The sequence below is a fragment of the Elgaria multicarinata genome, chromosome 3 (genome assembly GCF_023053635.1).
Source record: "Elgaria multicarinata webbii isolate HBS135686 ecotype San Diego chromosome 3, rElgMul1.1.pri, whole genome shotgun sequence".
NCBI classification, from domain to species: domain Eukaryota; kingdom Metazoa; phylum Chordata; class Lepidosauria; order Squamata; family Anguidae; genus Elgaria; species Elgaria multicarinata.
In genome coordinates this window covers 135,180,989-135,199,960 of record NC_086173.1, presented here as the reverse complement: position 1 = coordinate 135,199,960, position 18,972 = coordinate 135,180,989, and the positions used below count along the sequence as shown (strand labels likewise).

Genomic DNA, 18,972 nt, shown 5'->3' with positions numbered 1-18,972 from the left:
ATTTAACCATGGTTGGTTAAAGCAATTTAACCATGGTTAAAGCCCTTTTAACCTTGGTTAAATGGCTTTAACCATGGTTTAAGCCATGGTTTAAAGTGTTTTCTGAACCAGGCCAGAGAGAGAAAGGAGAGAAGGAAAACAAGATGGAAACATTACCTGAAAAGGGGAGATTTGGCTACTTGAAAGTAGAAGCAATGAAAGCCTTAGCTAGACCAAAGGTTTATCCCGGGATCATCCCGGGGTCGTCCTTGCCTGCTCCTGGGATATCCTGTGTGTCATTTACATGACCAGGGATGACCCCGGGACGATCCCGTGATAAACCTTAGGTCTAGCTAAGGCTTTCATTGCTTCTACTTTCAAGTAGCCAAATCTCCCCATTTCAGGTAATGTTTCCATCTTGTTTTCCTTCTCTCCTTTCTCCCTCTGGCCTGGTTCAGAAGACACTTTAAACCATGGCTTAAACCATTAAAGTTGTCCTGGTTTCAATAAGAAGGATAGTATATAAATGTCATCTATCCATCCAAATACACGCAGAGTCACACACTTAGGGAGAAAAAGATATCTGGCTGAGAAACGAAATGGCCATTAACTTGATGCAACCAGTGACTTCCGCTTTGCCAACATGCTGCAGATCTAAAGCAGGTTATGAAGGCTACCCTGTTTAAACCATCAATAATACACCATAGTTAAAACAAACCATGGAAGGGAGGGGGGATTTTGCATGGGGTAGGGTGTGCCCTTGGCACACTCCCCAACACTTAGCCATGCCAGCAGTGTCTGTAGTATCAAACAGGTAAATTCATCTAGAAATCTTTGCTTCTCTGAAAGATCAATATCCCTCCCTTCCCCCCATTCTTCTTCTTCTTTTTCTTGCATACCTTGTCCTTCTGGAGTTTCACCAAAGGGATTCACTTCAACTTGAGTGGCATCAATTTTCAGGAAAAGATTGTACAGCTTCTTAATTTGATCTGCAGCCTGAAGTTGAAAATGTGATGCATAATTACACAGAAGGAAAAAGGAGGGGGGAAGAGAGAGAGAAAATTACCCTAAATTAAAACACTAGATGTTTGTCTTTTCTCGTCAATGAAACAACAGCTAAGAGAGGTTAAAATGTTAACTTTCCTTTATTAAATGAAAGTGCTCTATGTTGCCTTTAAATAAGTGGCCGATCTCTTAGCCAATTTTTTTTTGAAAAAAATTGATTGCTACTTCCAAATATTGTCAAACATTGCACAAAAGCTCACTCTTCAATGTGCACTAAATAGGGCTTTGCAGTAAGAAAGAGCAGCATCATTAATTCAAACAAACTTAATTTAAGCACAATGAACCAAGTTTGAGAGTTCATAATGAATACATTATGCTGATATTGAAGTTAAAGTGATTACCTTAATGAGGCTAAATTCAGAAACTGTGAAGCAATATGCAACTGACAAATGCAGATTAGTTGCTGAATTTGTTTGGAAAATACATAAACCCACCCTTCCTACATCAAAATGAGACTTTCTCTGAAGAAACAACTGTTGAAAAATTGGGTTATTTGCCTCCAAAACCAGCCCTTACTCATTTTGCTTTAAGTATTGTTGATCCAGGAGTAAATTTTCCGGGGGTGGTGGTGGGAAACCTCTGCTGTGTATTTGTTAATAGTGTTTTTTTTTAAGTAAAAAAATAACTACTGATGTTATCTTACCCTGAATCTCCGTATGTTTTAACTTCCCAGCAGTTTCATATAGTTCTTAAATAGAATGGGGGACAAGATTGAGCCTTGAAGCACCCCAAAGGCCAAGAGCCATGGGGTGAAACAGTACCACATTCTTAACCCTTCCCTCTAGATAGGATAAGAACCACTGTAACACTGCGCCCCCAAGTCCCAAACCAGAGATGGTCCAGAAGGATACCATGGTCTTTCGCTGAAAAGGTCCAGGAGAATCAATAAGTGACCAAGGCAGTTTCTGTTCAAAAGCCAGTCTGGAAACCAGATCAGAATGCATCTAAATAATCAGTGTCCTCCAAGACTATCTGGAGTTGATAAGCCATCAACCGCTTTAGGATCTTGCTTAAGAATGGTACATTGGAGACTGGCTGAGAATTTTCCAAAGCCACAGAACATAATCCCCCCCCCACTTTTTTAGAAATTATTTTACCACTGCCTCATTTAAAACAATGGGACAACCCCATCCTTTGATTCACCACTTCTGATAACGGCACAGTCAGCCCAGCCCTTGAGATTTCACAAGACCCAATGGACAAGGATCCAAAGAACAGGTGGTTGGTCTTGGCTCTCCATGCAGCTTGTCCACACCCTCAGCCAGAACAAGCTGAAATGTAACCATTTATATCCATTTCCGAACCTATCAAAACTATGGCATCCAAGCCAGCATGGATATGAGTGGTTTTTGCCAGCAAATTGTAATGTTGATGTAATAAGCTATTGTTGCTGCCATCACCACCACAGAATAGGAGCTAAGGTAGGCCCCTATCCTCTGTTTGGTCATATTCATTGCGAGCCTTCTGCCATCTGCACACTAGCTATTGGCCTTGCCATTTCATTGTTCTCAGCGCTTTGGAATACCAAAGAGCCAAGATTGGTTGGCTGAGGACATTTGAGAGCAGTCGTTTCCGCAGCCTGAGTGGCCTCGCAATTCCAAGAGTCAACAAGGATTTTGTCAGGACCACTGGCCAAACCTGCAGGAAATTTTTGCTTCAATGTTGTGATCTGTTAAGCCTCCTGCATCCCCTTTCCTCCCTGACATAAGCTTCAACTCACTCTGTTCAACGAGTTAGCTGTTTGCCCCCAAATTTCCTTCTCTAATTAAGTCCTTTACTGATGTAAATTGTTTCCCTCACCTTTCTAAGGGAGGATTCATTTATTGAGTGACCCAATATTTCAGTTATTGTCATTGGAGCTATTCTACCGATTCTCAGACCTCCTACTTTCGGAAAACCCTTTCCTCAGTCTGCTCAGGAACTCCTGTCTGTTCTAGGAGATTCTGGTGCATATTTTAGGGTGTGGAGTTTATATTATTTCCTCCATATGACCTCAGGGTGCATTTTAGAGCACACCACACAATTTCTTGCAGCAGTACACTGGAGAATGGGATTGATGAGCAAGCTATTATTTGAGAAAACTTGTCTGCAATTACTGATTTTATTATTTTATCTCAATCTCGACATCCTCATCCTCATCCATGCATATATTTTTTTCTACTGTTACCCTCGCCTCTATCCTTCCTCTGTTGTCTCTTTCCTTGTCAAAATCTAGACCGGAAATTCCTTGGGGCAGGAGTTTTCCTTATGTTATTCTGAAAAGTCCCAGAATAACACAGCATAAAAGCCAATGAGTTGTTCAATAATCATTAACAAAATTAAATTTCCACACTAAGCAGTTGGAATGATGTAGCCTTCAACTCAACAGTGCTTGCAGAAAATATTAGTCTTAATCTTCTTCCCCATTTTTATTGTCACTGAGCCAACCGGATGTTATTCTACATCTCCTAGAGGGGAAAAATAATAATCAGGGGATGCACAGAGGCAGAAGGGACGCTCTTCCACAGATGACTGAAATAATTGATCTGTACTTTGGCACACTCTATCTTGGCTTTGTAGCACTGAAGCACTCTGAAGGGGCCTGAGTAGCGCTGGATCTCTGAGCATCAGTTAGATAGCTCCAAGCACTTATTTGACACATGCAAATAAGACAACCAGAAGCAAAGGAGTACCTGGTTCCTACACTTGCAGTACTTAGGAATCCACAAAATGTGCTCAGATGCAACGGAAGGGAGAGAAAAACTGTAGCTGATAAAATGTTCTTTTTGTGCACAACTGTTAAAAGTACAGAGCATCTTCTATGTAGGTTTATCTGGCAGGAGCACTGAATGTCTGAGGGCTGCCATTTTAATTTCCCACAATGCCCCTATGTAAGCGGCCTGGTGGGAAATTAAAATGGCAGCTAGTTTCAGCCACATGCTACTGCTCAGAGCTGTGGGCTGGCATATATATATATATATTAATGGACGGGTGTCAGCAGTGTGCCTTGCCAGTTTTCCAAGTGTGTCAAGCGCTGGCACCAGCCCTGCTTTAGCTCTGGATATTGTTACTTGCATCTACTACGGCCACCTTCCCCAACCTTGTGCCCTCCATATGTGCTGGACAGCAACTTCTACCATTCCTGACTGGCATGGTCAACACATCTGGAAGACACAAGGTTGGGGAAGGCTAAACGACATCCTGGGCCTGTTCAGACAACACACTAAGCCATGGTTAGGCCACTAACCCCTTTGCAGCAATTGGTTAGTGAGCATGTTTAAACCATAGTTATGTAGCTACCATGGTAAGGAATGGTTCACATGACACACTAAGTCATGGTTCACACAACATGCTAAGCCATAAAGTTTACCTCAAAAAGCTTAACCGCCATGGCTTAGCAAGTTGTCTGAACAGGGTCTTTAAGTCATTCCAATGAGGTTTATAGTTCCCACAGAGCGCTCCCACTTACAAATGTGCACAGAAGAGCTGTCAAGGCCTTTGACAATAAATCTAATTCTAATCTGAATGAGCAATTCCACTTAACAAATAGGATAAAAACCAATGATGGGCATTTGAAAAACAAAAACAAATACCCCATCAGCACACATGATACCAAATGAAATAGTTACTGTGAAATTTAGAGATTTTTTTCCACAATAATGCTTGAAAAGAATGTAGATAATAATGCATTATTTTAATATACATTTAAATAACCCCCTCCTTGCAACACAAACAAACAAGTAAGTTATGAAGCAGTATCAAAATTCATCACACAGGGTCCACAGCATGTCAGACATCAGAATTTTATTGCAGTACTAGAATTCTTCTGGTGTCTACCTATTGGGGAATATAAATGATTATGATAAGACCAAATTAAATAGACCTTTGATTGTACTGATGTAGCCATTATGTTTCTATGCTCCAGTAAATCACACTGCAAAGGTTATAGCACATGGGAAGAAATGTATTAGCTGTTGTTTAGTTAAGCAGTTCATGCATTGTGCTAATAATTAAGTGCTAGAACATGCAAAGCTAGAAAGATTTAATAATAATTCTCTCTCATTAAAGATACTGCTAAATCTTCAAATGGGTGTTAATCATCTTAATGATTATGCATTTGTTAATTGCACAGTTGGGATAGAAATTAATTAGAAGTGGTGTATTAAAAATTCAAAGGTTTTACAAAAGTGGCATTTTGATGATATGGGAAATTCTGTGCAAAAACAATTTATCATCTCTCTCTACCCGGAGCAGTAACAGCTAGTTGCAAAATGAATCTGCACAACATGGTGGCTCGCAGTTTCTTGATCTAGTTTGGAACTCTGAGGATAAATTTTAAGCGGAGCAAAACGTCTACTGAGAATCTATCTACATGTTGTGCATCCACACGCATGTGCGTTTTTTCTTTTCGTTTTTTTAAAAATCAATCTGCAAACTTTTACTTTTCATTGCACTTCTTTTAAAAAGCAGAACAGTTCCAGAAGAGAGCAGTGTTAGGTGGTATGAAAAAAAAAAAGATTAGCCCTGTATTCCAGAGCAATTAAAGTCAGCAAGTGTTTTTTTTATATACTGACTTCAACTTTGCAAAATTCATTTCCTCAGGGGGTGGGGGGGTGGGAGTAACATTCTGGATAGCATCCACCAAAGAATGAGTTGCTACTTGTATATATAACATAGAAAAACCCTCATCATTTTGCACAATGCAGATGGGACAGCCTGTACACGCTGGATACCTGCCCACAGAATAACTCTAACCCATGGGTACCTCTTGGTAATGACCCAATATGAAGGGTTATGGGTTGAGTCATAAAGTTAGTGTTGTTACAAATGGTAGACAGGAGGGAGTGAAGACGTAGACTCAGAGACTAAAGGCGGCCTAAACATGTCCCCTCCTTCTCGTGGCCCCCACCATCGGGGGAACTTTATAGGCTTTACTCCATTTCAGTTGTACTCCAGGCTGCACCTTGTTCTCTTTATCCTGTAGAACTAGGCAGAGCTACTGAGAACTGAGCCAGCCTTTATCAATATAGCCCTGATTCTTCATCTATATGAGCTCGGGAGAGTGGCTGGGGGATGCTGGTTCCATTTCTTGATCATGGAGCATGACAAGAGTCTGGGAATGGACTTTGGGAAAGACAGTTAGGCAAGCACAATTAAGGAAAATCATAGCATCATAGAATGGCAGAGTTGGAAGGGGCCTACAAGGCCATGGAGTCCAATGGCCTGTAGATAGCAGACGGCATTTTTTTCTAAGCCATGCTGGCTTTCCATACTTGCTGTCCAAAACCAAGAAGGTGGAAAAGTTTCATTTCTTGGCATTGTGTACTATCCTGGATGCTCCTTTTACCACCCTAGGAAGTGCTAGTTAAGTTGTGCAAGCATTAGTTTACACTAGGTGCAACTAAGGACATAAAATCCAATCCATCCGCATTTTTCAGATTGTCAGGTGCCCTTCGTTCCATCATCTGCTCATTGGCAGAATTGGGTTCCCCCCTCCCAATTTCCCAAATTTGTGCAAATTTGCAAAATATTTGTATGACTAAATTTTGTGAACCGCCCAGAGAGCTTCGGCTATTGGGCGGTATAGAAATGCAATAAATAAATAAATAAATACATTTGTGCAAAATTCGGGGGAGGGGGGACCCGGTCTGCAAGTCTGCAGGATCTGTGCATCTCAGGAAAAGCCAGTCGGCTGAGGAATCTGTGCATCAGGTTCATAGAAATCTGAATTCATTTGATTCCATTGCAGATTTCTCTGACATCCCCAGGGGCAGCACCATAAACACTAGCGCTGGGACACAGTTGGATACTCCCTATTGTTTTTCACATTTCCAGCATTGGTTTTGAAATAGTTGCCATAACTTCTGAAAAGACACCTTAAGACAGTAGCCTTTGTGGCAATAGAAGTTCTAATGATTCCAACAGCACCAATGCAGTGGGCACCACCCTCCTGCCCTCTTCCCAAAGGGGCATGTATGAAAAAGCTCCTGCAACGCCAGAGAGGGATTTAGTCAAATGGCCCCCTGACATCGGAATCCAGTTAAGGTCTTGCTGCTATGAAAATTACCTGTTGTTGCAGAGGCCCCTTGAATCCTAAATTTCCTGCCAGCCGCACTGCTTGAGTGTCCTTCACACCTTCAAAAATATCTATTTCCTCCTGTTACAATAAAGTTCAAAAACAGAAGGAGAATATGCAGTTTGAAAACAGATGCATAACTTCAAAAGTCAAAAAGAAATGCTTAATATATAGTTGCAAATTAGTAATTAAAAGATGGCGAGTTGCCAAAATGCTGAGACTGAGGCTATAGCAGCTGCCTATAGGGTATGTTATAATTACCATACCCTACATGGAAATGAGTCCCTCCAAAAACCATGTAATTCTTCAGGGTGGCATGCTGACAAGACAATCTGACACCAGTTTTCACTTTTAATTACTGTACAGATGGCGTTGATAAATACTTAGTCTGTTAATTTTTATGACTAGTTTTGGCAAGGAACCAGAGCAGCGGTGTCAATGCCCAGTAATATGTCTCTCGATTTGTGCATATTTCACATGTGCATTAATATTTTGGGTGGGGTGGGATTATGCATATGTGTAATCAGCTTACCAAATGTATAGATTCCTCATTGTTAAGTTGCATTACTGTCTCATTACAAATGCTTTAATACAGTATGTATTATTAGAAGGTCATAATACTGTAACACATTCCCTATACAGTAATATGAAATAACAGCTAGCTCTAAACTGCAGAAACAGTCGTTGTTAACCATGAGTAAATCATTTGTATTGCTTGAGGAATGGGACGTATTTTCTTGCCCTGTGAGTAGGGCAGGGGGTCTTGAACCTCAAGCCTGAGGGCCCAGTCCGGCCCTCTAGAGTTCTCCAGATGGCCACATCCCCTTCCCCAAGCTCCATCACCTTTCACCTGATCACTGATCATTTTATTGGTTTCCCTGCTTTTGCAGTTTTTTTTCTCCTTCTAAAAGGTTGAAGTAGTTACTAGCAGCAAGAGCTTTCAGCTAAAATAGGCTGGTGTTTGGGGCCCCACCCCTTTTGACTTTGATTGATTTGATTTATTACATTTATATACCGCCCTAAAGCTGAAGCTTTCTGGGCGGTTTACGTGAATACGGTCCCCAAGAGCTTCTCTGAACCTGAATTTGGCCCTTGGGCTGAAAGGGGGGTAATTTACAGATCAACAGAATTGGATGATACAGGTATTGCTGCATTATACCATTTCAGATGGGGTCTTTGAATGCTCCCCCCACACACACACACAATTGCCAACTTCGATTCAGCTGTTCAAGAAGAGTTTCTGAACTACTATATTTTCCTTTTACTATATTTTTTCTTAAAACAGCTGATTTGTATAAAACTGTGACCCTTAAAGGGCAGCACTGCACCCCTCTGAGGTCTGCGCCCTAGGCGGCTGCCTAGTTGGCCTAATGGTAGCGCCGGCCCTGTGTTTAGCTCAAAATGTTTAACCACCGTAGCTTAGTGTGTCGTCTGAACAGGGTCAGACTGGAATACTGCAAAATGTGATTCTAACTGGAAATGCCAGGGCTTGATCCTGGGACCTTCTCTATGCAAACCACATCCTCTAGCCTTGAGCAATGACCCCTCCAATGTTGATTGGGGGCCAAAACATACATTACTTTAAATGTGTGTCTAGCACTGTCCCAGTTCGCATGTAACAACCCCTGGTTTAATTAATTAACCATGGTTTGTACAATCATGGGTTGCGATTATGTGTGAACCAGGAACTATTGGTTAACTATGGGTCATCGTTAACCATGAAAAACTCACAATTATTGCTCATGGTTTGTTGTTGGGTTATTTAAATCATTGGGCTGTTTAATTCATAGGTTGTTGTTACGTGCGAACCTAGAATAGTAGGTTGTTCATGGCTTGTTTCATGAGGCTACAGAGGTAGTGGGCCAGAGTGGTCAAAAAATCCAGCCTCTTTATATGCCAATACTGCAGTGCTGCAAAGACAGTTGGGACACATGGGAAGGAGCGGGCAAAGGAGGAGAGAAATGAACGACTCAGGGATTGAGAAAACAAGCTATGGGTTGTTCAATTGTCTGCCAGGCAAATAATAATAATAATAATAACAACAACAACAACAACAACAACAACAATAATATATATATTTTCTTACCCGCCTCTTCCTCTGGATCGAGGCGGGGAACAACATAGAATTCAAAAATATTATAAAATACATAAAACTGATTAAAACATATAAAACCAAAACATTGTTAAAATAATAGCCAGACTTCTTAAAATTTGACTGGGTAGGCTTGCCGGAAGAGACCAGTCTTTATACCTTTTTTTATATTTAGAAGGACTGTTGAGTTAGCGAATCTCTCCTGGCAGGCTATTCCACAGTCTGGGAGCGGCAGAAGAGAAGCTCCTTTGGGTAACAGTTGTCAATCTAGTTTTTGCAACCAATCATTGTTTAAATAAAACAATGGGTTAGTGTTACATGCGAACCAGCTGGGTTTTATTCCACAGTAGGCATAGGCCTACCCAACTCATATTTTAAAAGTTCTGTGCCCCACCCCATGCTTGGGTCCCGATCCAGACAGGGAGCCCTGCATCTAATAGACACACATTTGTCCTGGAAGTGTACCTGAACATATACATTGTTGTATATGTAAAAAAAATTGAAATGAATATCCCATTTCAGATATTACAATGGACCCTGGGTGAAGCCACCCCCTGCCATACATTCATTCAAATGTACTTTGTCAACATGTTTATATGTGGAGTCAGTCAGCAAGTTCTGAAATTTACCTTGAAGATGAGCTCTGGGCTTTTAGCAGCTACTTCTTCTATATCAACCCCACCTTGGGGACTGCCAACCAGAACCGGTCCGTTGCAAGCTCGATCCATTAATATCGCAAAATAGGTTTCCCTGGAAATGTTTAGTGCTTCTGCCACCATAACCTGCAAAGTACCATTTGGCAATGTATTATTAGCAAGCCTTGGCGGGCCATATCCCATAGAGACAGTGTTTTATTGGCTGTGTTAGAAATACAGGTCTCTAAGAGAGGAAGTGACCATTATTCAGAGAGAACACATTGTACTGTAATAAATGTGCACTGGAGTTCAACTCGCATTCTTGAATCCACCATTGATTTCTCTCGTCAGGAAAGAAATCAATGACTTCATTAGGACATAGGTATCCTGCAGTTCCTTTCCATTTCATTTCTCTTGAGATTATGGAAATCACCCAAAATGCAGACTGAAGTGTCTGCTATAGGGAAGAAGCTACTATAACCTAAGGAAGCACATTTTCACAAGTTATTTAATACGAAAGCAGCAACAATATACTTACTTTAGTCTTATTAGCACTTCTTTACAACAAAAGAAATAAACATGAGACTTTCTCCACAACTGAGAAGTGTGGAGAAACAATTATGTATTAATTAGTTTTGCATACTATTCTTCCACTGAGACAGCTTTTCCCCTCTGTGGTGCCCTCCAGATATTTTGGGCTACAAAACTCCCATCAGCCCAGCCAGCACAGCCAATGGTCAGGGATGATGGGAATTGTAATAAAAAACACTACAAGGCATCAAGTTGGCGAAGACTGCTCTACCAACCTGAGAGCCACCTGTGTGAAGTAGGTCAGGCTGAGAAACAGAGCCAGCCGCTCAGGTACTTACCAAGTGTGGTTCAGCCATATGACACTATTAATGCTACAATATATAATATTGTAGTAACTGGTATAATTTGATCATACAATTTGCACCTATATTAGCACATCAGAAAAACAACAACACAGTTTAAAATGCTGCACGGGTCAATCATTCTAGCAGCGTATTAAGCAAAAATGTCATAAGGCTCAGGCATGGTTGCAAGTGATGTCTCATCTGAATACCTCAGAACGGAGCCATCCAGTAAAGAAAATAATAACATGACACTTCAATGGAATACTGGTATGAATAATAATTTAGTCCTAACACTTTACAATTACAGCTTACAATCTTCTCTAGGAAGTTCCCATAGCATGAGATTGCCCTCTGTAACCAACCTTCTAATGAACAAATTACATTAATGAATACATATCCTATATGTACATAGGTTCACGGGGGGGGGGAATGATACCCACCCAGGGAGCTTTGGCTATTGGGTGGTATAAAAATGCAATAAATGAATAAATAAATAATAAATAACAGTATCTTGGATTTAATGCAGAACTGGCTTTTTAACAGAAAAAGAAAGCAATTTTATAGCCTGAGGAGAAAGCATTGAATGTTGGCTGTGTTGGATGAACACCAATGGAGTTTTCAGCGAAGGTTCCTGGGCTTCAACCCAAGGCTGCTACATATGTGGTATATGTCTCATCTTTTCCATCTAGACTTCATTCCCCTTCCTTTCCTTCAAAACCCCCAACCAGGGGACCTATGGTCACTGGAAGGCTGGACTGGCTGCTTTCCGGAAATAACATCAAGCCAAGGGGGAGATCAACGCAGCCCATCCATCTGTCAGACAAGGGACACATGTAGGGAGCCGGAAAAGACACTCATCTCCGACTGATAGTTACCCCACAACAGTAGAAGTAAAGCTTTCCATTGGCCTTAGGAAGAGAAGCTAGGACACCATCAAGGGAACATCAAAGTGCCTTTAAATGCTTGCTTAGAGTTCACCACCATAGTCTGGTCTTGGAAAACGAATTTCCCTGCTCATCCTTTCCCCTCCACTCCCCTTTCTTTGTGCGTCTTGTCTTTTTTGTCTGTAAGCATGACAGGGCCTCTCTCCACCCCCACCCCCCTTTTTTTAAATTTGCTTTGGAGATAATAATGGCCTGAAAAGTGGGATAAAAACGCAGTGCATAAATAAAAAATAAATAAACAACAAAACAGTACAACCATTTCTAACGTGCCAGTATTATTGATCTAGCTTGATGCTTTACAGGATAACAACAATACAACAGGTTCCTGTCAGAAAGGTGCGAACCATGACTTTACATTCATCTTTGAGTTGGTTACGCGTGTGATTTTTAAAATGCCACAAGGGCCGCAGCCCAAACTGAAAGAAGCTTGACATCTGAAAGGGGCTGTTTGTCAACAGATTGACAAAAGGCATGGATGCAGCAATGGCAACCGGACTTCAGAAGACTCTGCATATTTCCCCCCCCCTACAGCAATCCTCTCTCTTCACACTCTGCTCCTTCAAGGCCAAATCTAGGTAGAAACTCCAGCTCCCTTTCAATATTTATGTAACTTTATTTATATCCTGCTCATCTGCACGGTGCCCATGGTGTATCTAAAACAAAGTACAACATATACACACAGCCTTCAAATTGTGACTTTAAAATCACAATACATAATAAAATACAACAAATACATCAACATATTTATTGTATATTTATTGTATATTTATTGTTTTCTACTGTATGCTTTTATCTGTACGCCGCCCTGAGATCCTAATGATATAGGGCGGGATACAAATGTTTTAAATAAATAAATACAAATAAACACAATCAATAGCAGCAGAAGAAAATAAATAGAGCACTTGCCTGTGCCCCCAAAGCCTGAACAAATAAATAAGTCTCTAAGCAGCACCTAAATGACAACAGTGAGTGACAATAAAGCCCAGGCCATGGCAATATTTTATTTCAAACTCCAGACCTGGAATTCAGGGTCCATTGTAACTAATTATTTTAAAGCAGGGGTGGGCCACCCGCACCCATCTGCAACTCTCAATGCAGACCGGCAAGTTCTTGGGGACCCCTCCCCCACTTTTCTACATTGCTCAGCCTGCAGATAAAACAAGGGTGCCCTCTTCACAGTACAGTATATAAAGCCAGCGAAGGAATAAAGGGCACACGAAGAGGCACCATGCCTGACTCTGAGAGAACTTCCTCACCCCCCCCACCTTTGAAACTTGGTAAAGTCTGGGCATTTTTCAAAAGCACTATAACACATATCTGTTTAATCTGGCTTTTGCCAGTGTGTCAATGCTCTTTACCTCATTTTATATCATTTTTGCCCTAAGCCTTCAAAAGATGAGTAGGGCTATGAATTTAAATGAATTAACGGAATCCTACATTTACCGAAACTATTACTGAAAGCTTATATAATATCTTCTGAGGGTCTACCATTGAAAGGAAGTCTAATTATTAAAAAAAATCAACCCAGGTTTTTAATTCAAACTTTAATAAAGTTTATTCTCTTATTGCTTTGAGAAAAGGGACAGGTAGTCAGTTGGTTGCGATAAACAGAAACTGGCTTTACAGATAACCAGGTTCTCCAAATGCCACAATGCCGTAAGAGAATTTTATGTAAACCTATAAAATAGCTGCCAACTTCTGAAAGACCCAAGGGGAGCTCTGTTTATTTAAGGGAGATTGATCTTGCACCAACATTTTAAGTATTACTGCAGGGAAAGAAAAGTACTTTCTAAAGCTCATGTGTTGATAAGGACAATATCTCTACTCAGGACATACACCATGACATCCAGCTCCTCCCCACACAGAAGCCTGGGGAATTGTAGTTTCATTGGGTTGCTGAAAATTCTATATTTGTAGTCCCTATTTACTCTCACCGGAACCACAATTCCCAGGCATCCAGTGGGGGAGATATAAAGTGTGTGTGTGAGGGGGGGGGGAGGGAGGGAGAGAGAGAGAGAGAGAGAGAGAGAGAGAGAGAGAGAGAGACTATATTTTATTTTCCAGTCTAATAATCCCTACTACACTGAAAATTGTGTCACATTTGGCATCTGGCAAACGTGTTACAACATTTTAAAGAATTGCTGCAGTAGACAACGCTCACATGTGAACCCACTTCACTAACTTTGCAGGGCTAGCACAGGAGGTTGTGTGGCACTTTAGCACATGGTATGTTCCTACTCTTATAGGCTCCAAGGAAAGTTGGGATGATTACAGGAAAGAAAACAAAGGACAATTGTCCATCATGGAGGAATCCATGTGTGTTCGCAATCAGTGGGGATTGTGCTACTGATTTCAATAGAAAATCAGCAGCTCCATGTCTTCAAATACTCGTACAAAGTGGTTGCCCATTCCAATGAAGAAGGTCAACTTGTATGGGATCTACAGTTGCCTGTTGCCACCTCTGTTTTCCTGACAGTCTTCTTGTCCTTAACATCAGTGTTGTATTTGATAACCATAGTCTAAGACAGGGATGGAATAGAGAATTGCAGTGTCCCGTTTTGCCTAATCAATGGATTGTTGCCCTAGCGTCTGGATCTGAAGTATCTATTGATCTTAGGCAATGACTTATTCAGAAAAACAAAAACAAAACAAAATCCTGTTTCGGGTTTTTTGGACCCCACAACGCCTTTTTAATAAGGGTTTGTCTAACTTGCGTAATTGTTGGAGATGTAATGCACCTAATACTTCTTTAATTCATATGTTTTGGCAATGCCCAGTAGTTGCCCACTATTGGGAGGAGGTTATAATAAGGATAAACTTCATAATGAAACAATCTTTAATATGGAACGATGTGCATGTCCTCCTAAACTACCTACCAGCTTCTTGGAAGTTAACTCATGGTCAGAGCAAATGGATTTTTAGAGTCCTTATGACAGCTAAAGGACTAACACTATTACGTTGGGAGGATAAATGTTCACCTCCTATAATGCAATGGACTGAAGTCTTAACGATGCTATCAATATTTGAACAGCTGCTATATAGACACCACTTGCGAGTGGATATGTACATGGTTATTTGGTCTGCTTTTTTTGAAACCTATGCATAACTCTCCTTTTTTTATGAATGGTATATCTGATGACAAAAAAATGATGACATTCCTATGTATGTAGTTTATTTGTTTGCTTTCTTTTTCATGATTCATTTTTTGTTCTGTTTTGTTAAATTCACAATAAGGGGGAAAAGGGGGGAACCCCAATCAATCAATCAATCAATCAATCAAACAGACAGACATATCAGCGTGGCAGGCTGGTACATCATGGTCCTCCCCATGCTAGGAATAGCTGTACCTATGGAATTTGGCCAGCACAGATGGGTGCGAATTATGTTCCATTTTGGGGTTTTTAATAAGAATTTACAAAAATCCACACATTTCTTCATATTTTGGACAGAAAGAATGTGAGAGCTTTTAAAAAAATGAATGTGGGAAAAAGGAAAACTTACATGTTTAAAGGGAGCTCAGAGCAAGCTGTTCAGATTGGGTGCAGTGAGTTTAATCTATTGCAGGATGCCATTACGTCTCCTCTTGTTTGTCAACAGACTTATAACCTCTGGTCTTGAGATCAATTCTCCATATGTATAATCATTCTAGTGATTATAGTGGTTCATTGCACCGATTCATTTGAATGTATCCTTTTTTGAACACATGGTTGACTTAAATTAGACACGTAATTCCAGACATGATCTCACCAGGATAGAAATACCTTTCTATCACTACTAGAGATGACATTCCAATGTTTAGTTTGCTTTCTTTGTAGTGGCATCACATTTCAGGCTCATAGTTAGCTTGTGATCAGCTAATACCCTAGTATTTCTGCCCCCTTCATTTGTTTCCAACTGATTTGGCCTCAACCATGAACAAAAAAGGTCATCACAGGTTCCCAAATGACCTGTAACTTGTGTTGTTCCTTAACGTCATCTCCAAATTCTACCAATATGCTTCTGTATCCATTTCAGTCACCTGGATTAGACATTAACATAAAAATGCCCACATGCTTGGGTCATTGAAACATTTTTCCAGCAACACAGGAGCTCTTGACAGATAAGTAGCTTCTATGAAGCTGGGAGAACATCTAAAGGGTACTTCAGTACACATTCATTTAAATAATCTATCCTAAACATACAAGCCTTTCATTTCCTATCGATTTCAGAAGAAAAAGCAGAAGCCTGCTTTTCAAGCTTAACTCTCTAAAATTGGATGTGCAATATTTCAATTGTAAGTAAAAGAGCAACGTTTCCCTGTCAGTATAGTGAGGGCAGTTTAAGTAGTAACTGGAGAGATACTGGATAATTTAGAAAAGATGGGCACAGTTTTCATACACCTAAAACATTCAGCCAACAGTCCTGTGTACAATTATTAAATGCTCATAAGGCCCACAGAGATCAATGAAACTTCTGCACATGTGGCAGAGTGGATAACTGTTTAAGTCAAGAATAGTATCTTCTTATATTCATGATGTGCAGGGCATAATCTAATTTCTGCTTTTCTATTTTATATTATGGCTTGCTACTAACTTTGCCTTTGCCAAATCTCACTTCAGAGTCTCAAGCCTTTTACCTGGAGACTTGGATGATATTGGTATTGAATGATATGACTGAGCAACTTCATTGATTGAATGATATAATTGTACAACTTCTATTGTACAATAGGGGAGGTTTTCCTCTCTTCTGTTCCTTGATGACTGTGTGTTTGTAGCTTGTATAGGTAAAGTTACATTCTCTGGGCTTTCTTGGCTTACTAGTTTACTTATCTCAATTGTTTTATTGATTCCATGGATTGCCCCTTGAACCTCCTGCATACAAAGCATTGTTGAGGAGCATTTGTGAGACCAGAAGGTTCAGGAGGCAACTTTAATGATTTACTTATGGGGGGGTCAAGCCTTTCCGTTCTGTTTGTTCTTGCCAGCAAGTCCAGCCAGTAAAGTTGCATGGCATTAATGTTTTCAGTGGGCAGCTGCAATGGCTAAGAAAAGGATAAAAATCACCAGCAATTTTCATGATCAGAAAAACGGTATACAATAATTTAACAATCTGGAAGCGGGGTGGGGTGAGTGGTACATTTTTAAAATGCAGATCTGTTGCATAGTAACATACTGTAATATGCCCAAGAATGTCAAGCTGCATCTGACACAATACTTTTTCTGATTTGCAGGCTTATCGTCTTACCTTCTTAACTTTAACACCATCCTTTGGCGTTTGCTTAGTTGTGAGATTGTATCCAATCATCTGTTCAGCAAGCTGCCCTACCACTTTTGGGCTACAAAAAAAAAAAAGAGAGCAACTATCTACATCAATATATAGAGACTTTAAATAATAATAATAATAACAATAATAATAATAATAGACTTTTTAAAAAAAATAATAATATCTGGCTGTAATTTTAGGACTTACTCCTTGGTTAGATGCACACCCCCTTTCAGCCCACTGCTGAAAACACCTTTTCCTCTTCCTCCAGCTAAGATTTGAGCCTTTAACACAATTTCTGTAGCTTCTGTAACAGAGGGGGGAAAGTGTTGTTATACTATCAAAATTTCTTATTAGACTACAGTGATGCTTAGCCAATTTCATAATGTGATTTCAGTACACAGCTGAAAGAACAACTCATCTACACAGCCTTATATTAATGTCAATATTATTATAATGACTTTTTTAATGACTGTTTTAACCCAATGTAATGACTGTTTTAACCCAACATGTAAACAAAGCAATACCACGTTTTATGCAAGAGCTCATGTCGGCCATCACGGAGGCGATGGGTTTGGCTGAAATGTATTTTTTTGCATACTCAAAAAATGCTCTAACATACAGTTGCTAATTTCTGTAACGTGAGATCGGGATGGGATTAGCTATCTAAAGTTAGAACTAAGGAGAATTTACTATCTAAAGTTGGTCCTACTTAGAGTAGAACCATTGAAATGAAGGGGACTTAGACTAACGTAAGATACAACCTATTGGCAATAAATCATAAGACAGGCAAATGTTGATTGAAATGATGCTTATAAATGTAAGGGAAGTATCAACACAGACTAGGATCCAAAAAGCTACTTCAGGTACATCAATCATCTCGGTGGCAAATTTACTCTGTTTCCTTCTTTCTTTTGCTGCACGACATTTAGAACTGTATGTTAGAATCAGAGAATAGTAGAGTTGGAAGGGGCCTATAAGGCCATCGAGTCCGAACCCCTGCTCAGTGCAGGAATCCACCTTGAAGCATCCCAGACAGATGGCTGTCCAGCTGCCTCTTGAATACCTCTAGTGTGGGAGAGCCCACGACCACTGTAGGTATTTGGTTCCATTGTCATACTGCTCTAATAATCAGGAATTTTTTCCTGATGTCCAGCCAGAATCGGGCTTCCTGTAACTTGAGCCCATTATTTTGTGTCCTGCACTCTAGGATGGTTGAGAAGAGATCCTGGCCCTCCTCTGTGTGACAACTTTTCAAGTGTTTGAAGAGTGCTGTCATGTCTCCCCTCAGTCTTCTCTTCTCTAGACTAAACATGCCCAGTTCTTTCAGTCTCTCCTCATAGGGCTTTGTTTCCAGACCCCTAATCATCCTTGTTGCCCTCCTCTGAACACGCTCCTACATTTCTGCATTCCTTCCTGAAGTATGGTGCCCAGAACTGGACACAATACTCAAGATGAAGCCTAACCAGTGGAGAATAGTGGGAAATGTTGGTGAGGGGTGAGTGTTGTTCAGTAACACAATTATTATTATTATTATTATTTATTTATATAGCACCATCAATGTACATGGTGCTGTACAGAGTAAAACAATAAATAGCAAGACCCTGCCGCATAGGCTTACATTCTAATAAAATCATAATAAAAAAACCCACTTTGGGCTGTGTAGATGTGTTGGATTACAGTTCCCGTCATTTCCAGCTAATATGGCCAATAAAATAATCTGGCCAATATAATAATCCAGCCAATGACCATGTTGGCTGGGAACAGGGATGTCTGTTGCTGGGAAATTCAGTTATTTTTTGGCTTAACGGAGTCCTGTGGCCTGTACGACTCGCTTTGCATCTGCGAACCAAGCTGCAGACTAATCCCCAAACTCCAGGAATTTATTTACACATTTTTGATAGTTTCAGCAATCTGCAGGAATTTATGCAAGTTATGGCTGAATTTGTGGAAATTTCATAAATACGGACACAATTTGTTGAAATTTGGCCAAAATTGGTGCAAATCACAGGACCTTCCAGAGAAAATGGGCATAATTCCTGGAAAATCCAAGAACTGGCCCAACTTGCTGCAGATTGAGGAACCA

General features: G+C 40.3%; 1 protein-coding gene across 1 annotated transcript in view; it reads right to left on the bottom strand.

Moving 5' to 3' along the window:
• Positions 1 to 18,972, bottom strand: part of SUCLG2 (succinate-CoA ligase GDP-forming subunit beta) — a 230,286-nt gene that overhangs the window by 109,195 nt on the left and 102,119 nt on the right. Inside the window, exons 3-7 of the mRNA XM_063122034.1 lie at positions 17,094 to 17,193; positions 16,869 to 16,959; positions 9,821 to 9,973; positions 7,091 to 7,180; positions 879 to 975 (exon numbers count right to left, since the gene is read on the bottom strand). Coding sequence (XP_062978104.1) covers positions 879 to 975; positions 7,091 to 7,180; positions 9,821 to 9,973; positions 16,869 to 16,959; positions 17,094 to 17,193 — 531 coding nt within the window. The remainder of the gene's footprint in view (positions 1 to 878; positions 976 to 7,090; positions 7,181 to 9,820; positions 9,974 to 16,868; positions 16,960 to 17,093; positions 17,194 to 18,972) is intronic.